The 26,160-nt window shown below is 42.4% G+C and overlaps 1 protein-coding gene across 1 annotated transcript in view; it reads left to right on the top strand.

Moving 5' to 3' along the window:
• LOC102851043 (follicle-stimulating hormone receptor-like) overlaps nucleotides 1-26,160 on the top strand; it is a 379,630-nt gene that overhangs the window by 207,148 nt on the left and 146,322 nt on the right. The window contains exons 5-6 of the mRNA XM_006881015.1: nucleotides 16,082-16,153; nucleotides 18,294-18,371. Of these exons, the coding sequence (XP_006881077.1) occupies nucleotides 16,082-16,153; nucleotides 18,294-18,371 (150 nt within the window). The remainder of the gene's footprint in view (nucleotides 1-16,081; nucleotides 16,154-18,293; nucleotides 18,372-26,160) is intronic.

Genomic DNA, 26,160 nt, shown 5'->3' with positions numbered 1-26,160 from the left:
GGTTTCTCATTAGCACGATCAAGTGTTCTGGGATTCCCATTCTTCTCAGAGTCAGCCACAGTTTGTTATGATCCACACAGTCAAATGCCTTTGCATAGTCCCCTCAAATCCAACTCTGCACATTTTTTCCACAAATAAAGATGAGAGTTTAAGAACTTTCTGATCGGTTTTCAGAAACTTCCTTTATCATTTCTACTGCCCGCCTCACACTTCCTTTAGAAGGTACCATCTCTCGTACTTGGTGTATCAGGGAGGGGGCGGGGAACCCCAGCTTTGCCATCTTGCTGCACCAAGATCTGCCTCAGGCAGTGGGTGTGCCATAGCATGTGCCCTCTAGAAAGGAAAGTGACACCAATAAGTGAGAGCTGCACACTAGCCCTCAAAAACAATACACTTACACACCCAGGCCCATTCCGGCAATGATGTCTTCTCAAGGGTTAGTACCCTTTTTGCTTCATGTTGCTATTAGAGAATAGGAGTCCTTGTCACCCAGACATGGTGTCCATAGAGCCATATTGTTGGACTGTGAGAAGGAATCTGATCTGGTTGGACCCACTCTAGCTGAGTCTCTTGTCTTCTTGTCAGTATCCAGGGCGCTTCGGGGGGGGGAGGGAAGACCCTATGCGGATCTACTGCCTGAAGTCATTAATAGTAAAGGGATAAAAGTTCACTTGACACGGGCCCCCGTTTCACCAGTGCAGTTCTGAGTATCTGTCCTGTAACCTCTCCAGTTTGCATGACGGTAAAGGATTCCACAGTCAACTCGCAACCACAGAAGAACAGGGGTGCCCACTGGTAGAAGACTCTGCCAAGGGCAGTTCATCAACCGTGTTCTGCACAAGGAGAGCGTTTCTGGGGCCAACAGGAACAGAACGGCCGTCCTGGCGCACGGCTAACAGAATGGCACCCTGTCTGTGGCCTCTGGAAGCTATGAGTCCAGGGCTCACAGGAACAAAGCAGTGCAGTCTTCTCGCCTTAATATGTACAGTCTGGACCCATAACAGCAGTGAAATTGAGAGGTGTTTCAGTGAACAAAATCAACAGACATCTTTACCTTCTAGCAGGGGTGCCATTGTTGAGCTATGTAACACCACTCAGGAGCCATTCCACAAAACAATTTTTTAAAAAAGAATTATTTTAAAAGATTGGATGAGTCCAAGGCTGAATGGGCTTGGGGGGAGCCTGTTTAACCTTGTTGTTGTTGTTGTTGTTGTTATGTGCCGTCGAGTCACCTGCGACTCATAGCGACCCTGTGTACAACAGCCCCAAAACCTGCTCTATCCTATGCCAGTCTTATTGTCCCTGATGCATCTACCCTCATTACCCTAGTCACAGATCAATCCATCTCTTCAAGGGTCTTCTTCTCCTACATTCCTACACTGTCCTTCCACCCTCCCAAGCATGACGTCCCTATCCAAGGACTGGTCACTCCTTGCAACATGTCCAAAGTATGTCAGGCGACGTTTCAGAATCCTTGCCTCCAATGAGCAGCCTGGCTTCACCCTCTCCAGGCTGAACTTGTTTGTTCTCCTAGCAGTCCATGGTATATTCAACACTCTTCTCTAGCACCACAGCTCAAAGGCATCAAATCTCCTTCTATAATCCCTAGTCATTGTCTAGCTCTCTGATGCATAGCAAGTAATTTCAAAGACCATATCCTGTATCAGGCTCACCTTAGTCTCCAGAATGACATCATTGCTCTTTAGTACTTTGGAGAGGTCTCTGACAGCAGACTTTCCCAATGAAATTCGTCTTTTCATTTCCTGGTGCTGGTACCAAGAGTGTTGATTGTAGAGTCAAGCAAACTGAAGCTGTCAACAGTCTCAATCTCTTCACCATCCCTACTGATGCTGCCAATTGACCCAGTGGTGAGAATCTTTGTTTTCTTGGTGTTGAGCTTCAATCCATATTGAAGGCTGCAGTCCTTGACCTTCTGCAGCAGGCACTTCAGGTCCTCCTCAGTTTCAGCAAGCAGGGTTGTGTCATCTACATAACGCAGACTGTTGATGAGTCTACCTCCAACCCTAATGCCATACTTCTCCTCATAGAGCCCAGCATCCTCGATGATCTGCTCCACATATAGATGGAAAAGATAAGGAGATAGGACACATCCCTGGTGCACACCCTTCCCAATTTTGAACCATGCAGTGTTTCCTTGCTCTGTTCTGACAACTGCCTCCTGGTTCAAGTATAGGTTTCGCATTAGCACAATCAAGTGTTCTGGGATTCTCATTCTTCTCAGAGCCAGCCACAGTTTGTTGCGATCCAAACAGTCAAATGCCTTTAGGAACTCTATTTCTCAAACCTACCTGACAATTAGTAGTCTTTCCTTTGTAGACAAAGTATTAACTTCCTTTCTAAGATGTTTCTAGAAAAATTTCTAGAGAAGTGCTCAAAGTGTAATGTTGAAGAGATATTAGAGGTCACAGAGTTCAACGCCCATGTTTACAAGGAAACTCATGTACAGAGCAGTTAATGTTATCGGCTGGTCAATTCCACACCCCACAACTTTCAGAGTTGTCAAGGCTTTTCAGACGTGAACCTCCTAGACTTAATTTTGAGGCACCTTTGGGTGGATATGAAGAGACAACCTTTTCATTAATAATACAGCATTTAACCATTTGCGTGCCCCCTCCCCGAGACTCCTTGTGTGTAATTCTTGCACACATTGTCAGAGGTAACAAACAGACCCAAGCCACTCCACAGAGCAACTGACCCCTGTGTTGGATAACTCCTATAATGAATTAGAACCAGTCATGAAGGTAAACCAGACAGTGGTACAAACCCAACTGTTTTAGTCAGAACTCTCTGGGTTCAGTCTTTCTCTCTCTGCCCCTCCTTACAGGAAGTATTGAGAGGCTTACAAGACCTCTCTCAGCTCAGCCTCTTCAACTCTCCTATTAGGATGGTAACAGTACCTGTCTCCTAAGGTAGTGGAGGGGAATAAATAAAATAATCAATGTTAAGTGCTTGGTGTGGTACCTGGTACATAGGAAGTGTTCAATAAATGTTGCCATTCTTTTTTATTAATTCTATTCCCACTTTCCAGAGCAGAACAGCACAGATCTATTACCATTTCCACCTGGTAGCCCTTCAGAATTGCAGGCTTCTCTTCTAGAGTAAAAATATTCTGTGCAATGGACGGTAGGGTATGAACTGCTCACTCCATCAGTAAAGGAATTGAGCTGTCCCAGGCTGAAGTTATTTACAAAATGGAAACATGCACGACCACAGTTAATTGTATGCCTTAAACACACACACACACACACACACACACACACACACACACACACACACACGTATATCTAAAGGATGAAGTCAAGAGAGTGCTTTTTCATTTTCATACCATCTTAACATATATCATTTTAAACAGAACCAAAGGAAGATGGGCTTGCTCTTATCTTTTTTTTTTTTTGTTTTTTTTTTAAAGTGATTTCTTTGATTGTGTTTGCTTGATTGTCTTTTTAATCATTAGTTTAATAGTGAGAAAAGCAATTCCAAGGTGATTTCAATAGTCGGTTTTAACAACTGTCAAAGCTGAGAACAGCATTCACAGAAATGGGTGGAACCAAAGACTGAAGAACCCAATACAAGACTCACCAGTTCATCATACTCAGTGTTCAACCTTAAGACTCTTTTATGCAAATATGTCTCCTGAAATTCATGCAGTAAATTTTCCTCCTTAGTGTCAATCGGAGGCTCTTACCAACGACCTAGAAGATGTTGCATTTTTCTATTTTTAATGAGTGTTCAAAACCCAACGACAAGACTAAAACAGCTTAGAAAATTTTATTTCCTTGTTTTTAAAATACCTTCGAGTTTTCATAAGTGATCACAGGGTTAGTGTGAGGAAAATGATTTCTTTTAACCAATAAACCAATCATTTAAAACCTATTTTTCCCCCCATGATGTCTTCATAGCTTAAAGTGCAGGTCCAAGTGCATTTCTTCTCATTACTAATACATCACCTTATCTTTAAAGGTATAAATTACCACTTCTAACAATTGCTGTCAGGTCCTGTTCATGCTGACCCCACGTGTGATACAGAAAACTATGCTCAGCTTGTTGTCAACAACTGGGGTTTTGGAGTAAATGACTAGGTCTTTCTTCTGGGGCGGCATCTGAGTGGACCTGAACCTCCCACCAGCAGCCAAGCATTTACCACTCAGGGACTCCAAAGCAACAAATTAAATGTGTCCAATCTGAAATGCAAACTTCGTAGCGTTGTTTTGAAAGTCAGTTTGCCATCAGCGAAAAGTTAAGAAATCTATGATACTTGCCATGCTGTCAGTTTGAAGACTAAGGTGTGCCCGATTCAGGCCATGACCTTTTCAATTACTTGCTATGCATTTGAAAGCTGGACAATGAATAAAGATGATAGTTGCTGCCTTTAACCTTTGGTATTGGAAAAAGAGTATTGGATATCTCCCGGACTTCCAAAAGAGCAAACTAATATGTCTGGAAAACGTGCAGCCAGAGTGCTCCTGGGACGCAAGGACGGCAAAGCTTCATCTCTCATACTTTGGACATTTTGCTAGGAGAGGTTAATCGGAAAAGGATATCATGCTTTGAAGGGTGAAGGGTCAGCGAAAGAGAGGAAGACCCCGGTGAAATGTACTGACACGGTGACCGCAGCAATGGTCTCCAGTGTGTCAGAGATGGTGGGGATGGCAAGGATTGGACAGGACTGAAATCTGTTGTTCATGAGTTCCTTGAATCATACTCTACTTAAGAGCAACTAACAACAAGAGCAACACAGTTTCTTTTCTAGGGAGCTCTGTGCTTAGTGGTAAGTAAGGAGTTACACTGTCGACCCAAAGATACACAATCTGAATTCACCAGATGCTCAGCAGCAGAAAAGATGGGCAAACAATTCCTACGCAATTTGCTGCCTCTAAAAACCTGCTGGAGGGTCAGCAATGAGTTGTTTCTGAATCGATGATACTTAACAACAAGAACTTTTTATTAAAAAATATACACATTATCTTTAATTTTGTCAACTCTATAGTCATTTGCGTTGGATGACCAACAGACCCCTAGGCTTCAGGAGGGTCCAGGCCAGAGAAAGCCAGAACTAAACAGAGAGAGGCAGGAAAGGAAAGGACTCAGGCAGGTTTACCAGTGAGACATTTAAGAGAGAGGACAGAGAAATTAAAGAACTGTCAACGTGGTTTTCAGGTGTTACGAGAGGGCACAAAAAGTGTAGGGTGGTAGATACCAGACTCGGCTTCCGGGCCATCATAAAAGTCAGGTCTCACCGCAGACAATAGGCACGCCCATGGGAAGCAGCATTTCTGGATCCACGAGAACTGGGAAAATGAAGACATGACCCCAGGCCCCAGCAGAACTGGGAAATTCAACAGCCCGAGTTACGACAACAAGAACACAAGGTCGGAGAGTGACCACAGCATTTCGATTACCTGCACGTGACACTAAGTGTTTTATGAGCATGACCTCTGTTTTCCTATGAAATTAGTCTTATAATTCTCAATCCCAGAGATTTCAACTAACCTCATAAGGTCACCTCCCTAAAATGTGATACAGCTGGGATTTGAACCGAGACCCTCTGGGCACCAGAGCTGGTCCTCTTGAGTCTAGACTGTACTCCTGCCAGAGAGCAGGGCCTGCGCGTTTTTGTTAAACTCAAATTCTAGGTCAAAAGAGAATCTGCAGCTGAGTGGACAGGGCTGAGCTCTTCAAATCACCACCCTTAGGCTCATTAAATTCCCCTGATTACTAAGGAGTCTGGTTTCCATGGAGACTGAGGCAGGCTGAGCTGAATATGACAGCTAAGTAGGCCCTGTTTTCAAGGCATAAGGCTGTGGAGACAGGAAGCTGGGTTTTCAGTAATGTCTCCTGTAATTCCTTACAAAAAATTATTTACAGAGAGAAACTGAAAAGGGAAGTAAGCTGGTCTGTGTTAAGAAGCTTGTTGTTGCTGTTGTTGTTAGGCGCCAGAGAGTCGACTACGGCTCAAAGCTTCCAAATACCTTGCCCTCTCCTGCACCGTCCTCACGTGCACGGTGCTCTCCAACAAGCTGGAACCCACCATCACGGTCACTGTGCCAGTCACTTTGTTGAGGGTCATCCATTCTTTCTCTGGCCCTCTACATTTCCCAAGATGGTATCTCCCCCCACCTCCGCCAAGGACTGCTGCTTTAGACCTCATCAGAGTAGGTGAGACAGAGTTTTACCATCTTTGCCTCGAAGGAGGACCCTGGTGGCACTTCCTCCACGACGGATCTATTTATTCCCTTGGTAGTCCAGGGAACAGTCAATATTCTTTACCAATACCACAATCTGAAGACATTTCTTTTTCTTCCTTTTTCACTGTCCAGCTTTCAGATGCATAACTAAGCAAATGAAAATATCCTATGGCTTAGGTTAGGTTCTTTTTAGTCTTTACAATGATATCATTGTTATTTAGCACTTTGGAGCAGTCCTTGACAGCATATGTTCCCAATGCAACTTGTTCTTTGATTTCTTGACTGCTGTTTTAATGACTGTTTATTGTGGATCCAAGTAACAAAATCATTGATAACGTCAATCTCTTCTCCATCTTCTCCCGATTACAATGTTGCCTACTGGAACAGTGGAGAGAATTTTTCTTTTTTAAAATGCTAAGGTGGACAATGACTAAGGATGACAAAGGAAGGATTGATGTCTCTGAGTTATGTGCTGGAGAAGAGTACTGAATAGATCATGGACTGACAAGAAGACAAAGAGGTGTGTCTTGGAGAAGGTGAAATCAAGTTTCTCCTTGGAGGCTAGGATTTTGAAGCTCTGTTTCACATACTTTGGACATGTGGTCAAGAGGGACCAATCCTTGGAGAAGGACACCATGCTTGGAAGGGTGAACAGACACTGCAGGAGAGGGAATTCTCACCATCAGTGAGCCTCATTTAAAAAAAAAGGATTGTCGTATGTATGTATGTATGTATGTGTGTGTATAATCAAGCATGCTGTTGATTGCCTTCAAGTCGAGCACGACTCATAGCGACCCTATTAACAAAAGGCCTGAAGCCCCTCAACAACTATCAACATTTATCATCTTGACCAGAAGAGATGTTCAAGTTCATTACCACAACTTGAAGGCGAGGGAGAGCCAGGCACGCAAGGTGTTAGCACAATCTCGGAATGTGCGTCTGGCTATTAAGAAGCCAGTCTCCATTCTTTAAAGTGTCCATTTGTAGAACTTAGATCTGCCAGCATTTCACCCATAGGCCTTCACCCGGTTTTGGAGATAAACTGTGGTTGAGTGGATCAAAATCATTTTGCCGCAAACAGCCATTGGACCAAAGCAAACCCATTGAGAATTGAGACATGGAGCTCCTAGCTGATGACTCATTTCCAGACTCTAAAAGTCATCAATTCATTGATCAATGGGGGAAAGTGAATTGAAAACTAAGTGTTCATCTGAACTTAATTTTCCAAGTTATCATGAGGTTATACTGAGTCTCAACTAAGTTCTTATCACCTATAATCCATCTCATTAGACGGTCACTAGATCTTTTTCAGTGTCTTAAACTCAGCACTACTGGAATAATCTTGGCCATTTTTGCTGTGTGTTTTCTTTTCTATAAAGACCAAAGGTTTTAGATACTGACAGCTAGCCTGCAAGGATGGAGAGGATGGAGGCGTAGGCTACAGATCTTAACTAATACACGTGTACGAGCCTCCCTGGACAATATTTCCTTGTCATCATCATGAACTCTTCCGTTCTTTAATAAAGTCTCATTCATCCACTATGAAAGTTGGTCGGGTTGCATCCCACACAATGTAAAATTAGGTTTGATGAATATAAGTATTGAATTAATTCCTTGTGTAGTCATCTCTTAGCACACATAATACATTGTCTAACATGAAGAGTTTGGTATACTTCAAGCCTATAGTCAGCATGAAACATTATGCCAAACACTCATGGTATTTATAACTTGGTTGACAAAAGAGGCACAGGATCAACAAACAGAAAATCCTATACCAGCTCAGAATTTTGATGACTGCTGAAAAGAAAATTAATAAAGTAATGTGGTTACTGGGAGTAAATCTGAAGCTCTAAATTACATTAGTTAAGGATCGTCTCTCTGTAGAAAAGATATGTAAACTGGAGCCTAAAGGGTGAGTAGTAGGTGACCAGGTGACAAGTGGATGGTGGGCCGTCCAGACAGAGTGTGTGGAGGCTCCTGGATGCAGGGATGACCTTCATGTTTCTGAGAAACTTAGAGAAAGACTCTGCAATGGAAAGCATGAGACGAAGTGGAAGGTAGACATTAAAAGTACAGTTTATACATGCACGCCCATGTTTATTGCTGCTTTTTTCACAATAGCAAAGAGTTGGAAACAACCCAAGTGCCCATCAACAAAGGAATGGATAGAGAAGCTCTGGTATAGTCACACAGTGGAATATTATGCAGCACTAAAAGACAAAGAGGGAAATGGAAAGAATTTGTTTAAATTTGTATTTGAGTTTTGTAAATAAGCTAACAGAAAAAAACCAAAGCAAACCAAACCAAAAAGAAAAAAAACCCCAGCAAAAAAGAACTCATGAAATATTATACAAAATGGGTGACCATGGAGGACATTATGCTGAGTGAAATTATCTCAGTCACAAAAAGACAAATACTGCATAGTGCCACTGTTATAAAATAGGACTGACATGGGGGTTGGGGGAAAACAAAGAGAAGAGAGGATAAATAATGTACACGGCATTGAAACAGACAAGGGAGAGAACTGTATAAAGGAATATATAAATAGGTATTATTGGCATGACAAGAGTCCAGAATAAGAGTTGTATAGTAAATTGTACTGGGGGGGGGGAGCTTTATAAAATTGAAAGAATTTTCTTTTTACCAAAGAAAAAAGCAAACTGGGGAGGAGGGGTTAGGGAGGGAAATGTGGAAGAATGAATGAATAGAAATCCAAGTTCTCTATAAACTTTCATTAAAATCGCAATTTTAAAAAAGTATAATTTATAGCATAGATGCTACGGGAAAGAATGAAGTCATTTAAGACAGAGAAGGAAAGTAATCTGGCTTACATTTTTTTTTTAAAAAAGAATACCCTGCATTGTATAGAGAATGGTTTGGGGGAAGGCAAAATTAATTGCTCAAAAAGCAATTTGAAGAAAACTGGAAGATGATGTTAGTTTGTTCTAAAAACATGTTATTAGATGTAAAAAAATGGAATGGAATCAAAAAGAGTTGGAAATGAAATCAAAGAGGAGTCTATAATGGGTTGGATGTCAGAGGGTGAGGGAGAAATCAAACATTGCCATTATATTTCTGACAAGTACTTGATGGTGGTGCTAATTTTGGAAAGGTTGAAGAGGAGTAGTTTGATGAGGTGGTAAGGGGGCAATATATTTAGTTTGCCATTTGGATGGGATATTCAGAAGGATGTCTCAAGTAAACTTGAATTGGAGATACAAGACTAGAACTCAGGGTTAAGTCTGAACCTAAAAGTTGTCCACATACTGATATACGACTGAAAGCCCCAGGATATTAGATCTACCAAGGGGATTTCAGAGAGGAGGGAAAGGGCTTTCTACAGTCTATCAGGCTACCGATAGAGAAGGTTGGAGGGGGATGAACAAAGAAAGTTAAAACAGAGCGAGGGAGGAAGAAAAACCATAGAATGAAAAGCAATAGAAGAGAGACTGGCAGAGAGTACTAACTATTCCTGAAAAGTTTAATGAAATTAAAATTAAGAGTTCACTAGATTTAGTTAGTGGTCAGTAGATTACTGAAGTTTTGGTGTAACAGAAGAAAGGTCAGTAGAGAGATGTTGGGCAAATGAAGACTGAAGCAACATGAAGATGAATAAGGAAATGAAGACGACTCTTGAGAAGCTTGGTTGTTAAAGAATAAGGAGACATGTATCTGGATGACAGGCGGAGAAAGAAATGAGGCAAAGTGAGTAACCACCGACGAGTCTATGTGAAGTGCAAGATAAAAATGCAAATTGGGGTCAGTTTTAGCCAGATTATCCACAAAAAGCTTGAGGAAGGACTGATATATAAGTAGTATATTTTTTAAAAAATAAAAAAAATCTAAATCCAAGGAAAAGACTTGGATGATTCAGAAAACAGGAAAAGGAAAAAAGTCAATTCAAGAACAAATTAACAAGCTGTTCCCGCCTCCTCCTGGGAAACTAGGGCTCCATGGTGCTAGAGTTCTTGTAAGGCACTATGTAGAATATGTCTCAAATTGTTTACCTACAGACTGAGAGAGCAGAGTTCACCTCTAGCTGAGAAATGCCTATGCTGTGTGGACCCTTTGCATTTTGAAAGTTGCTTAAGTAGTAGAGTGATTGAGCAGACACCTCTAGATGTCCCACTTAGAGGTGACAAAGAATCCCATGACAGAAAATGAGAGAAAAAGGACAACTGAGGCAAGTACATGAAGCTAAATCTGTGTGGAGCTGGTTGCTATGGTGATAAGTGAGGAGTAAAATAGAGACCAAAAGAATATGAGGCCGGGAACAACGGATAACTGATGTCTGTATTGATATCCGTGCAGCTCACCTCTTTCCCAGTCTGGAAAGATGAAGTGGCTATGTGTGCATCCCAACAGAGTTGGGATTCCTTACTGAGGTCTCTACGTTTCCTGATACAACAAAGTGCTACAAGCATCTGATAAGCAAATGAACAAGCAGTGGTGTGGCTACACTGTTGATGATAGAATAAAAAAAAAAACACTTTGGAAATATTTTCCAATTAAACCACTATTGTATGAGCACATGTTGTTGTTGTTGTTATGTACCACTGAGCTGGCCATGACTCATAGCGACCCTATGCACAATAGCTCTGAATTCTGTTCTGGGCCCATTTCATCGTCTCTGATACACCTACGCTCATTACCTCAGTTACTGGGTCAACCCACCTCATTGGGGTTTTTCTCTCCTGCACTGTCTGTTCCTTCGCCCTTCCAAGCATGGTGTCCTACATCAGGGATCGGTCTCTCCTGGCAAAATACCCAAAGTATGTGAGCCAGAGCTCACAATCCTTGTCTCCAAGGAACAGATTGGCTTCACCCACTCCAGGACAGACTTGTTAGTTCTCTTGGCAGGCTGTGTTATGTTCAATAGTCTTACACCACAACTCAAAAGAATCAATTCTTCTGTCCTCTTTGGCCACTGTCTCGCTCTCTGATGCCTAACAGGTAATTGTGAAGACCATGGTCTGGATCAGATGCACCTTAGTCTCTAGTCTGAAGACATTGTTCTTTAGCACTCTGAAGAGATCCCTGATAGCATATTTTCCTAATGTAATTTGTCACTTGATTTCCTGACTGCTGATGCCAAGAGTGTTGTTGACTGTGCAACCAAGTAAGCTGAAATTGTTAACAATCTCAATCTCGTCTCCATCTATCATGTTGCTGTCAATTGGCCCAGTGGTGAGAATATTTGCTTTCTTGATGTTGAGTTTCAATCCATATTGTGAACTATAGTCCTTGACCCTCTGCAACAAAGTCTTCAGGCTCTTCTTAGTTTCAGCAAGCAAAAGCGTGCCACCAGCACAAAGCAGGTTGTTAATAAGTCTTCCTCTAACCCCGATGCTACATTCCTCCTCATAAAGTCCAGCCTCCCGAATGATTTGTTCCACATATAGACTAAAAAGATAAGGAGACAGGACGCATCTCTGACGCACTCCCTTCCTGAGTTTGAACTATGTAGTAAGAGCACATACTGAATCCTAAACCTGCACACTAGGTATATTACTACAGAGACTGTGCTATATGGTTCCCTGCTTTGATGTCTCATTAAAGGAATGCAACTAGACACATGGGAAGAGATTTAAAAATAATTAAAGGTTAGACACGATTAAATAATAAGTGTGGGAGAAGACTGCCAGACTGGTGGGTGTTTGAGGTTGTACAATCTTTCTGTTGGGAATGAGTACACACTTGAAGTTACGAAGAACCATTGCAAAAGATATTTATTTGGGTTAAAGTTTCAAACTCCAAATGTTAGCAGAAGATATCACTATGTAGTTAAACTACAGGTGATTTTTCTTTTCTGTTGCTGTTAGTTCCCTATTTTCACAAGTTCTTTAATAAACATATGTTACCTTTATCCTTTCCCCCCCCCCAAAAAAAAATCTCGCTAAAGGATTCAGAGAAATAGCAGCTCAGATGCTTTGCTGGTAAGAATGCCAAATGGTCCAGTCACTGTGGGAAACATTTGGTAATTTCTTAAAGAGTTAAATATACACTTATCATGTGAACCTATCCTGCTCCTGTCTATTCCCCACTTAAAAAAAACAACAACATCTACCTCTACACAACAACTTGTAAACAAATTTTAAAGCCCTTTAAAAAAATAATGATCATAAAATACTTTTAAATAATCCAGATATCCTTCAAGCAGGGAACTGGTAAAGTGGAGTCATCCATACCACAATGTATATAGCTCAGAGACAGAGAGGAGAGAACTGAACAAATATGTGAGAGACAAAAATGAATCTCAAATGTAATATGTGAGTGAAACAAGTCAGACTTGAAATTTGCATGATGCATGATGCATGATTATATTTATTTACATGACATTCTAGAAAAGGCAGCTTTATGGGAACAGACACTTGATCATCAGTGGTTTCTAAGGGTTAGAAGCTACAGGAAAACTTGATTTGTAAAAGGGCAGCACATGAGAGTTTGGCTGTTTTATGGAGGAGTCTCTTATCTAGATTATGGTGCTAGATATAGTCTGTTAATAAAACCAACCTCAAACTCACTGACATAGGAGAGTGAAGAGTCATAGCAGCTCTCCACTGGGTTTCCCTTTAATCTGCAAATATTAAGGGGAGGAAACCGTACACCTTTCTGTTGTGGAGTCTTTGGTGGATTCTAACTATCAAAGGCACGGTCTTTTGGTTACCAGCTCAGTAAACTCCAGACTACTCTATACATTGTATTTTTATACACCAAAGGGGAGCTCTGGTGACATAATCTTTAGAGCCTTGAACTAGTAACCCAAAGGCAGTGCCTGCTGGTGGTTCAAATCCACCAAAAGGTCCATTGAAAAAAGATGAGCAGTCTCCTCCCCTATGATTTATACCCTCTGAAAACACTGGAGGGCTGGCCAGCAGCTCTGTACCCTTCCCTGTCCTGAGCCAGTCTCACTGATTCTGACACATCAAACCCCATCGCCCAGTTACTGTATCAATCCGTCTCATCTGGGGTCTCCATCTCCTGTGCTGTCCGTCCACCCTTGATGTCCTTCTCCAAGGACTGATCTCTCCTGGCCACATGCCCAAAGTAAGTGAGGCAGGGCTTCAAAATCCTAGCCTCCAAGGAGAGACCTGGTTTCACCTTCTCAAAGTACAGACCTATTTGTTTTCTTGGCAGTCCATGGTATGTTTAAGACTCTTCTCCAGCACCACAACACAAAGGCATCTATTCTTCTTCTGTCATCCTTAGTCATTGTCCAGCTCTCTGAAGCATAACAAACAATTGAGAAGACCATGGCTTGGATTAGGCGCCCCTTTGTATCTAGATGGACATTGTTGCTCTTCAGCACTCTGGAGAGGTCCACGACAGCAGATTTTCCCAATGCAATTAGTCTTTTGGTTTCATGACTGCTGGTGTTAATTAAGAGTGTTGATTGTGTATCCAAATAAGCTGTAATGACTAACAACCTCAATCTCTTCTCTATCTATTAATGGTGCTGCCAATTGGCCCTGTGGTGTCTTCTTGATGTTGAGCTTCAATCCATATGGAAGACTATAGTCCTTGACCTTTTGCAGCAAGTGCTTCAGATTTTCTTCCGTTTCAGCAAGCAAGGTTGTGTCATCTGCATAGTGTAGGTTGTTAGTGAGTCTTATTCCAATTTGAGCCACACTCCTCCTCATAAAGCCTTGCTTCCCAAATGATCTGTTCTGCAAAGGTACAGGGACAGGATACATCCTTGATGTACCCCTTTCCTGATTTTGAACCATGCAGGGTTTCCTTGCTCTGTTCTGAGGATTGCTCCTTGGTCCAAGTATAGGTTTCGTATAAGCATGATCAAGTGTTCTGAGATTCCCATTTTCCTCAAGGTTAGCCACAATTTATCATGATCCACACAGTCAAATGCCTTTGCATAGTCAATGAAACACAGATAGACATTCTTCTGGTACTATCTGCTTTCTTCCAAGATCCATCTGACATTGGCAATAATGTCTCTAGTGCCATGATCTCTTCTAAACCCAACCTGTATTTCTGGTAGTTCTCTGTCAATGTACTGTTCAAGTCTTTTCTGGATAATCTTCAGCAGGGTTTTACTAATGTGTGATATTAGTGACACTGTTCAATAATTTCCACACTCTGTCAAATCACCTTTTTTTGTAATGGGAATAAATATGGATCTCTTCCAGTCCACTGAATACTGATTCAACTAACTGGTATCTAACTTGGTCTTCCGTGCCTCTCACTCCCCAGCCTGGAGCTGTCCTGCACCACTGACTGTGTAAGACACGTGGGAGGAACTCAGTGGACACTCACATTGGTGCAACCCAGAATGGGGGCTACCGTTTACCAATCAGAAGTAGGAGGCTACGGATTAGTGCTTTCTTTTCTCCATTAGCCCCAGAACAAGAGTTCTAAAACATATTTTGAAAACCTGCTCAGTTGAGTCCTTGGGATTGAGGGCCAGTCACCAATTCGTGGTTGCTGCTGGGTGCTGCTGCGACAACTTTGACTCACGGTGTGTGACGAACTCTTGACTTTGTCATATCCTGCAGTATCCTCAACATCTCCCATGTACTCTTAAGTCACTGTCAATCCATCTTGTTGGAAGTCTTCCTGTTTTTTTCTGACCCTCCACCTTTCCCAGCATGATGGCTTTTACTGAGGACCAGTCTCTCCTGACAACATGACCAAACTACAGAAGATGAGGTTTCCCAATTCTTGACTTTAAGAAGCACCCTGGTTTTATTTCCTCCAAGACATACATAGTCATTCTTTTGGCAGTCTATGGGATAGTCCGTTTTCTTCTCCAAAACTGTAATTCAAGGGCATCAATTCTTCTTCTTTCATCCTTATTCACTGCTCAATTTTCAGATGCACAGAAAGTAACTGTGTAGTGGTGGCAATTTGATTACTCATCCTTCTCTATTTCACACTGCACATCCCAACGTCTCTGAACTCATACTTCCTAAAATCCTACCTACATCCCAGTATTCATCTCAGCTTCTGTTTTCTGGTGAACTCCAACCAATACGCTCAGGTCTTCAGCCATAGGGATTAATGGGCCATCTTTTTTGCCCCCCCTTCTTTTTTTTAATTGGTTTGCTTACAAAGTTCATGTACATTGGACTATTATTCTTTCATATTGTGTTTCATACAATTATTCTCATGCATTGTTTGTTGTTATGTGTCATCGAGTCACCTACAACTCATAAAGACCCTATGTACAACAGCCCTAAACTCTGCTCTACCCTGTGCCAATTTTATTGTCTCTGATACAACTACTCCCATTTCCCCAGTCACTGAATCACTCCATCTCATCGAGCATCTTCCTCTCTAATGCATTATGTTTTATAAAAGGAATCACCATTGGACCTTGCCCATCATTACCTTATCTTTTCACCTGGATCTGAATGGATCATCTCTTGAGGGGGATGACTCCAGAATATTTGTTCCTAGGAAAGTGTAGTTGGCCCAAATTCAGTCATATGCACTCTAGGGTCAAAGGGTATGGTATCTCACGCATCCTCCAATCCCAGTTTGAGATAATGAAGAACAATTCTCCACCGAGAATGAAGAGGTCAGAAATCAGGGACTGAGGAGGGCAATGATGTACTTAAAATTTGTTGGATCATGGTATCTTAGTGCTCTTCAAAGAGTGTGTTTTGGCGTTCTAATCTCTCATGCCTTAAGCAGGAGTTTCTTTTTCTTTAAGGAATCAACAGCTTGCTAAACTGTGGCTAGAATCTTAAAATAGAAAAAAATGTAAGCATGATGCAGATATGTGATGGTATTTGCTAGGAGACATTTCAGCTAACTCAAAAGTGGTATTTTGATGTAGAAAGCTCATACTTTAATAATTGCTAAAATACCCATTTTCATTTTTTCCTTGCCCTCACCCTCCCTTTGTCTCTGTCCAGGTTAATATCCAACACCGGTATTAAGCACTTGCCAGCTGTTCACAAGATTCAATCTCTCCGAAGGGTTTTACTGTAAGTTGGTGGGTTGTTGTTTGGGTTTTTTTCCCCCTCACCTGGTTTCCACCCTCTTACACAGTAGCTGTCTTCCCCAACAGCCTCTGGGTCTGAAATGTGGCTTGTACAATCCGCACCTTCCATATGTGTTGCTCTGGGTAACAGGTGAGCAGAGATAGGAAAGAAAGCAGCATATCTGGTTGCATCTGCAGGCCGGTTGCTATTAACTTGGAAGTTAACAAGTTAGGCTCCTCAGTAAAGGCCCCGCCAAGGGAGCCTGCTTGTGATATCACGAAGTCTCTCCTTTTCACGACGGATGTCACATGCTTTGAGCAAGTTGTCAGGAGAAGGACTAAAGGTAGCATGCTTGGAACAGCAGAGGGTGAGAGGAAGGGAGGGAGACCATCCGCAAGATGGACTGACAGAGTGACTGCAACGGCAGGCAGAAGCGTATCACAGACGGGGAGCACGCTTCAGGAGAGGGCTCAGATGTGTTGTTCACAAGGCTGCTAGGAATACAGATGATCTAAGACACCTAACAACAACATCAGCACGTCAGTAACCTAATCTGTTTACCTTCTCCTCAAGTGTCTACACTGTTAAAGAAGATGAGGGGAAAAGAACGTGTGGCCCAGAAGAAGAGGTGGGGAAGGGGAGAAAGAGCTTGGGGAGAAGTGACAAAGACACCGAACCTTCCCAGAATTTGTGACGTTGTTGTTTCTGAGGAGGGAATCGCTACAGAGGAGTCTGCCAGGAGGTGAAGGGGTGCACGCAGGAACAGGCGACAATGATGTGCTAGAACGCGAAGAATGCTGGAAACCAGAAACGAGTTGTAAGACTGGAGCTTCGATGGTAGGAAAAGGAAGACTCATGTATGGTACAAATAAGTTTTATGGAGGTGAACGGTTAGCTTCAAGGTCTTTTCCATATTGAGCAGGTATTCTGTGTAGAGGATAGAGGCTCGCTAAGAGATGAGTAGACACTCCATGTGGAAGACAGGAAAACATAGAGGATAGAGACTAAGAAATGGGCAGACACTCCGTGTGGAGGACAATGAAGAGGACAGAGATTCACTAAGAGATGAGCAGACACTTAGTGAGGAGGAGAGGACAATGTAGAGAATAGAGATTCACTAAGAGATGAGTACAGTGCAACCAGCTAAGAACACCTCCAGACGGAGAACCCATTGCAGGTTTGCAAGTCCATTTTTAAGAAGAATTCATGTACTAAAAAGAAATCAGAGGGCATTGTTGCTGAAAATGTCAATAAGTGCATTAAAATGCCAACATTGGTGAAAAGATCTTCACATGTTAAATAAATTAAAAGTGGGCAAGCCTTGTGAGTGAAGCTGACCATGGATGGACAACCCAGTAAGCAAGAGAAGCCTGGCCTTGCTGACTAATTTTTTTTAATTTTTAATTTATTTTAATCAAAGTTTACAGAGACTTTGGATTTCCATTCATTCATGATTGCACTTTTCTCTTCATTCATGATTGCACTTTTCTCCCTGCCCACCCCTCCCCCCGTTCATTTTCTTTATGAAAAGTAAAAGGAAAAATTATTTCATTGTTATTCAATCCCTCCCTCCCAAGTCCACTCCACTATGCAGCCTTCGTTCTGGACTCCTGTCATGACAATAATATCTAACCATAGTATCGCTTTAAAACATTTCTCTCCTGGAAATGGAGTACACATTATTTATCCCCTCTTTCTCACTTTCCCCCCAACCCTTATGTCAGTTCTCTTTTAAGCAATTTCACAAAGGTTTGAACCACAATGATGTGGTTAAAACATGTAAATCTGTGCACTGCAGATTAAGTCAACACAAGTAAGCCCATTGTTACCTTGCTTACTGGGTCCTCTATCTGAGTCAGGACCGGACATTTGAAAAGAGGTTTTGATTCTGTAGGCAGGTGCTGTGGGTTATGAGAGGTGCAATGGGGGGATAAATTTGTTCAAATGGCTTGCCTCCGGAAACTCTATGTACGAACAGTGCTCAGGCCGTTCATTCATAGGGTCGCTATGAGTCGTCTACGACTCGACGGCACCAAACAACAACAGATTAGTAAACGAACATACGTAAACTCGTGCTCACCTTGCTCAGTGGGTAATACGGCGCAGTGCCTAATTATCTAACATGTTGATAACTTTCTTCTAGAGACATTCAAGATAACATAAACATCCACACAATTGAAAAAAACTCATTCACTGGACTGAGTCGCGAACCTGTGATTCTGTAAGTCAGTGGGGGTGGGGCAATCCAATACGTCGGGTTTTTCACTTAATGGCCTTTTTCTAATAATGGCAGGTTTCTCTTTCTGTGGGTAACTCGGGCATTTCCCCATTTAAATCGCTGCCTGGCTCTGGGCTTTCCTCCCCCTCTCATTCCCCATCTTTATATTTCAGAATCACAACATGGAGTCGTGTTACTAATGCATGATTCTGTGGTGCATTTCGAGTATTTAAAGTTGCTCTTTGAGTGATGGTCTCCTGTGATGCCACATCTGTTCCGAAGGACAGAATAGACTCCGGCGTCTGTAAAGCTCCTTACTCGCTGGCAGAACTTCTGCCGCCCCCAGAAAAAGTCTGGGAAGGAGCCGAGATCAGGAAGATGCTGCCGTTCGCTCACAGCCATGCCAAGCGGCTCCTGCTCCGCTCCACGCTGGGCTCGCTCTGGCTCCTCGAGCCCGTGTTTTAATGAGCTGGAGTTACTCCCCTTGACTTTCCGGAGAAGTTCATTAATGACTTACCACGTATTCTTTGAGTGAAGCCAACATTGGCAGTTTACTTACTCTCCAGGGTTGCTGAGAAGGAGGGTCACTCATTTCTTTTGTGTGTGAAATCTACAGCACTTGCTGTTGTTGTTGTTGTTGTTATGTGCCGTCGAGTCGTTTGTGACTCATAGCGACCCTCTGTACAACAGCCCTAAACCCTGCTCTATCCTGTGCCAATCGCACTGCCTCCGACACTCCCACTCCGATTACCCCAGTCACTGAATCAATCCACCTCATAGAGGGTCTTCCCCTCCTGCACTGTTCCTCCACTCTACCCAGCATGATGTCCCTCTCCAAAGACCTGTCTCTCCTTGCAACATGTCCGAAGTATGTCAGGCAAAGCCCCAGAATCTTTACCTCCAAGAAGTAGCCTGGTTTAACCCTCTCTAGGATGAATCTGTTTGTTTTCTTGGCAGTCCATGGTACATTCAAAACATTCAATGCTACAGCACTTAGAGACAGTAATTATGATAATATTATAAGGAAAGCATTTTCCCTATTTTATGTATCATTCTGATTTTTTAAACAGACCCACTTGTAAATATTTCTTTGAGTTGTTTGCAATTGATGGTCACCCTCCACTGAGCTTAAAACGGTATCAGTCTTTTTTTAACATTTTTTTATCATTTTATTTTTGTGTGTGTGTTCCATCAAATCAGATATGACTAGTATTGGAGGAGACTGCTCCTCCTTCTCCAGCAGAGCGGTGGACTTGAACTGTGTACCCCTGGGATTGCAGTGCAGCTTCTTGCCACTAAGCCACCAGAGCTCCCTTAAAATGGTGTCGATCTTTACAGGAGGAAACTGCCCATCTTTCCCTATCAGAATAGCCCATGAATTGGAACAGCCAACCTTTTGATTAGTAGCCCAATATGTTACATATTATGCTCCTTTAAAATATACCCTTCTTCATTTCTCATTGCCATTGAATCAAAAAGGACTCGCAGCAGATCCTCCTTTGGATATGTGAGGCCGTAACGTGTATGGGTGGGAACTGCTCATCTCTTTCCCTCAGAGCAGCCAGTGGATTTGAACCACCACAGAAGCATGGTTTTACAATTAGCATTGCAGTGCCTTATGGACTAGGCTACCAGAGGTCCCTTTTAAGTATACCAGGATGTCTAGAAGAAAAGTTTGCAGCCCTGGAATAATAGCACAACTTTTCAGAGCAATAATGGGTTTAGAGAAACCAGATTTTAGAAATACACGGAAAATAGTAGACGGAGAAGACAGGCACACTGATGGCTGATGCTTAGTGCTACTTTTGATGTAAATTAGTGAGAGAACAATGAAAAAATCTTAATACAGGTTAGCAAAGGAATCAGATGTATGAAGGGACAAATAAAAGTATGTATTACAGTATCAGGGCTAAGATTACAGATGAATGATACCTATTCTTTTCAGAAGAAGGTGTGTATAAGGTGAAAAAAAAATTAAGCAATTACTTTAAGGATAAAGAAGGAATAATAATGTGTCTGCCCTGCAGTGTAAAGGATGGAAGACTTAAATGAATGAAAGAAGATTGAAGAAAGGAGGTTGTGTTTAAAATGGGCTTTAAAAGATGAATGAGATTTATCCAGAGAATTGGCAAAGACTATACAGAGGAAACAGAATCATCAGAGCCAGGAAGGTATTAAAAAATACATAGACATATGAGGAGGATTTGAAAATGGGAATGATGAGAGAAATACTGGCCTGCTAGGATTCAAACAAAGGCAGCAGTGAAAACACTGCTAGACTGGATCATGGGAGGGGAAAGTAATCAACTATAACTCCCTGGGTCTCGACTGCTTTACGTTGTCTTCTGAACATACGTAGCATTTTTAAATATAGGGATTTAAAATTTACTACTAATAAAATATTTATTTTTACACAAAATATGTACATGATTGAGAAGGCACTAATATCATTCTCACAGCTGTGCACAGGTTTTAAAAGGCACATCATGAGATTCAAGTCAACACATCTGACTTTATTTATTCTCCACTTTCTCCAACTGGAAACAAAGAACCTGAAAAAAAGAAACTCCGGCAGAGCCTTGCCCACCCTGCCACCAGACCCACAGATGAAATGCACAGGTCCTCTGCTTTTCTCTGTCTCCTCTTCAAGGACACCATGCGATTCTCTAGAATTTAGGGACATAATTTCCAAGGGAGGAAAGTTTTCTCTGAAGGGTCAGCACCTCTCACACAGGTCTCTGAGGGATAGATTCACGTTTGTGAGAACATCTATTTTTACCTCCGATGGCCCTTAATCCACAGATAATAGAACCAGACGGTTTGTACTCAACACAGCTTAAATCTCCAATTGTTCTTCCTTTGGATGCTATATCTGGATGCAGGAGCATTTCCCGCCTCCCCCGCCCCAGGAGGGACAGCCACATGCTTGCAGGGGTGGGCTGAGAGGTGGAAAACAAGGCAAAATGGTCCTGGTAACTGGAAAGCTCTCTATCCACTGGCATTTAAAAAAAAATCTCGAAATAAGTGAATGAATTAATTAATAAATGAATGAGTAAATGAAATTTAAAGTTTTGATGGTTTTTTTTTTTTTAGAGCCTAACTATCAATGAAAGATTGTCCAAAAATGGGTTAGAGACAGAGGGAAATGAGCAATAGTAGCCCATCTGTGTCAATGTCTGAGCCCGCTATGGACCCTATTGCTTCTGCAGCAGAGGTCCCTGGAAGGGGCAACACCTAGACATGACCAGGAGGCCAAGGGGCCTAATTTAGAGGCAGAATAAGTCAGGCTCCATGTGTAGCAGCTCCACACACACCCAGCTGCAAGAGCGGGTCATTTCAAGTGTGTCTCCCTCTGTCCTCTGTCCACCTCTACTGTCCGCCTGCCTCCATCACGCAGTGGATCTGGCCTTCCCCTCCCCACCCCAGCACCTTCACTCTTGTGCATGAGGCCATGTTGTTCTTGTGTGTCCTCAAGTCAGAACTCCCACTTAACCAGACTCTTCCCTGGGTTGTCAGAGGCTGTGAATCACATGGGAGGAGACTGCCCATCATTTTCCCTGCAGAGCAGCTGGTGGATTTGAACCTCAAACCTTTGTTTAGTAGTACAACTCCTTACTGCAAGGTACGTGAGGGCAGACTCTACTCTTTAGTCCCTGCACCTCCACGGAGTGGCAGGCAGGTTTTTGTCCCGGGGACATAAAAAGACTAGAACAGGCCTACGGTGCTTAGCTAGCTGGTGCTCTATGCACCATCGCCATTGGCTTTAAAGTGCTCTCCCCTCTTTGGCATCTAGGAATGTACTTAATAAATGTTGCCTTTTGCTGTTGTTCTTAGTAGTAGTTTGAGAGCGTAACAATGTTGCATAAACCCGAAGGCGGAAATTGTGGAAATAATTTGTTTTGGGGGATATTGATCCATTTTTAACATTAAGAAAATGTCAACCCTCCTCTCCACATCTGTTGACTGAGGTAAATAGATTAACACAAAAGGCTGTTCTGAACACAGTTAAAGTCAATCTGTATTTTATCAGGGCAACATCTATTTATAGGACATTGTTTATGTGCAAAAAAAAAAAATCATTACCTAGGTGTTAGAAAAAACAGGTGGGGCAAGTATTGCTTTTGTGAACCCGTGAATGGAAACAAGCAGTTTATGATTGACAGCTCACTCTGAGGATTGTGGTTCAAGTCCCCCCATAGAAAAAAGGCCTGATGATCCGCTTTTGGTAAAGATTAATCCATGACCATCTTTTGTCAACGTTCACCCAGGGCCAGTGCTGGTAAAACAAACCCCTTGTCACTGAGCTAATTTCCAGTCCTAACTCTAAAGAACAACACAGAACTCCCTTCTGGCACGTGCAAGGCTGTAAATCTTTATGAGAGTGGCCTCACTTCCTCCCATGGAGCAGTCGTGAGGTTCAAGGGGCCAACCTTTCATCAGCAGTCAATGCCTTAACCACAGTACTCTCAGAGATCCCTGCCAAGGTTCCATAGTGTAAGACTTACGATGTCTGCTTTTCATGCAGAAGGGCCTGGTTCTCACGTCTTCTCTTCACGCAGAAGGACCCAGTGGAACTCTGACAGAGCTGGCCTAAAGGTTACAACTGCAAACAGCCCTATGGAGCTCTTCTATTACGTATGACATGGGTCAAAACTGACAAGACAGCAGCGAGTCTGGAGTTTTGTGTGGGTGTTAGATGAAAGGTCATTCAACTGCGGTTAAGGAGGGAAGAGACTGTTTTTACAAATAAACATATGTAAATAATTTGGCAAATAAACGTATGTAAATAATTTGTACACTAACTTTGGACCCAAATTAAATAAAATATTATCACCCTCAAAAAAGAAAAGAATCATTTCATTCTTCTTAATGCCATTGTTGTTTGATGCCATTGAGGCTACCGTGATATATGGTGACCCTCTGAACAACAGGGCTGAGCTGTACCCTGTCCTGTAGCAATCCCACAATCTCCAATATGTTCAGGCCCAGTGTTCTACAGTTGTATTTTTAAAAAATACAAAAGTAATTTATTGTTATATTTTAATTGTGTCAATAAGAACTTGGCAGAAATTTTTCATCTGTCATGTAAGCATCTATTAAATATTTTCAGGTTTGTTCTTTGATACTTGTCTTACAAAAACGAGAATATTTACGATCTCGTCCTTTCCCAAAGTACGGGATCCTGTGTTTGATCCAAATCCCTCAGTGATTGGAATGCCACAAGATAGGCAGAGCTGACCCCAGAAGCTCACTCTACCTGGGGACCTTTTTCCTAGGGATGTGGGAGATGAAGTGTGCGATGGGAATATAGACACTTTGCTATCAAAATATCTGTTGAAGACTTATCTGTGCTATGCAGATGACACAACCTTGCTTGCAGAAAGTGAGAAAGATTTTAAACACTTGCTGCAGATAATCAAAGACTACAGCCTTCAATATGGATTACATTTCAGCAAACAAAAATCTGTACAACTGGACCAACAGGCAATATCATGACAGATAAAGAAAATACTGACATCCTCAAGGATTTCATTATATTTGGATCCACAATTAACATACCTGACAACAGAAGAAATCAACAGATAGGTCTCACTGGAACAATCTGCTCTGTAACACCTCTCTAAAGGGCCAGAGATCAATGATGTCACTTTAAAAACCAAGGTGCACCTGATTCAAGCCATGGTATTTTCAATCCCTTCCTATGAATCTGAAAGTTGGTCAATGAATAAGGATAAGAGAGGAAGACTTGATACTTTGTACTGTTGGCAAGATGTCCCACGAACTGCCAGAAGAACAAACAAATCTGGTTTGAAGAAAGTGTAACAAGAGCAATCCTTAAAAGCAAGGATAGAGCAATCCTTAAAGGCAAAGATAGAGCAATCCTTAAAGGCAAGGACAGGGCAATCCTTGAAGGCAAGGATAGGGCAATCCTTGAAGGCAAGGATAGGGCAATCCTTAAAGGCAAGGATGGTGAAATGAAATCCTACTTACCTTAAATATATTATCAGGAGAGACTAGTTACTGAAGTTAAACATGATGCTGGGAAAGATAGAGTATCAGTAAAAAAAGAGGAAAACCCTCCACTAGATGGACTGACACTGACTTCCACAATGGGCTTGAGCACAACAGAAATCCTGAGCTTAGTTGAAAGCAGAGCATGGTTCACATCAGTGTTCACAGGGTCACTGTGAGTCATAGTCAACCTGATGGTACCTAACGACACGATACACAGTGACCCTAGGTGTGCCAAACATCAGAACGTTTTCAGTGGCTAGCTTTTAGAGGGCTCTGGTGTCCTCGTGCATAGAGAATTGAGCTGCGAATCCAAAAGACTTATGGTTCAAATGCACCAGTCACTCTGCAGGAGACAGATGCAATCTCTTCCCAGTCAATGCACAGCCTCTGAAAACCCAGTGGATGGGCAGCTATGAGTGGGTTCCATCGCAATGCAGATTGAGAGTTGATTTTTAAAAAATTTTTATGTTTATTAATTTTAATGAAAATTTACAGACACTCAGGGTTTCCAGTCATTCATTGTTGTACTCTTCTCCCTGCCCACCCCCTCTCCCCAATTCACTCTTCTCCTTGAAAAGAAAAAGAAAAACTCTTTCATTGTTAAGCAATCTCTCCCCCCAAGTCCACTCCACTATGCAGCCTTCACTCTGGACTTCTGTAATAACAAGACTGGGTTTATATATCCTTTTTAAACCGTTCTCTCCCTCATCTGTTTCAATGTAATATACATCATTCCTCCCCTCCTTTTCTGTCTTCCCTCAACGCTGATGTCAGTCCCGTTTTACAAGTGGCCCTATGCAATATTTGTCCTTTTGTGACTGAGATATTTCCCTCAGCATAATGTCCTGCAGAGTCACTCATTTTGCATATTTCATGAGTTCCTTGATTTTCAATGCTGCAGAGAGAGTTGCATTTTTTAGAAGTGACTCTCCATGTCTTTCTTTCTAGATGCCTTTGATGTCGTCAAATTTCCAACCTTTCTGTTAGGCACCAAGCACATAGCCATTTACACCATCAGGGACTCCTCTTTGCTCTCAGAATCCACTAATTGTCACCAATGTTTTAAATGATGATTTTTTGCCCTGCTCCCCTTCTGATTATGTTTTTCTAACCTTTCAAGAGGATAAAAACAAAGTACAGTTGCCATCTTGTGATTTAAGCTTTTCTAGCTACTCACTGCAGCCCAGGAAATAGTCCTGAAAACAGGGACATCTCTGGGTCACATTTTCGCTTTTTTTTTTTTGCCTTTTTACTGGAGTGATTTGTAAACTCACAGACCTGCAGGGAAAAGAGTCTGACAGCAAAACAGGAGGAGACCAGACGGCCAGAGGCTCTGGGGCTAAGCTCTGCTGACCATGGATATCTGCGTTTATTTACACATCCACCTCCAAGGAGAGCAGTACACCAGTCAGCCAAGGTGTCCTTGGGCTCCCCACCCAGGCGGAGCTGCTCACTGACCTTCCGTGTACAGGCCGATGGCTGTCCTCCCCTCCCTTCAAGCCTCCTTCTCTGCCCGCGCCAACCACCTCATCCTGCCTCAGCCCACAGTCTCCATAATTGATTTCTCTTCCTTTCTGCTTTAACCCAGAGCCACCCCCCACAAACCTCCAATCACCAGGTCCCTGTGGGTCACCGGAGACGTTCAGGTTGTCTGACAGCTTAATTAGATCACTGTTTGATGACAGCCGGCTGGCTGCTGGGTGAAGGGCTTAGGGCCTGAACGAAAGGTGCCACCAACAGTCTTTCTCTGTCTTATAAACACTTGTCAATACTTGTA

Source organism: Elephantulus edwardii, unplaced genomic scaffold (genome assembly GCF_000299155.1).
Source record: "Elephantulus edwardii isolate Elephantulus edwardi_28Jun2011 unplaced genomic scaffold, EleEdw1.0 scaffold00011, whole genome shotgun sequence".
Classification (NCBI taxonomy): Eukaryota; Metazoa; Chordata; class Mammalia; order Macroscelidea; family Macroscelididae; genus Elephantulus; species Elephantulus edwardii.
This window is presented reverse-complemented; position numbering and strand designations above follow the sequence as displayed.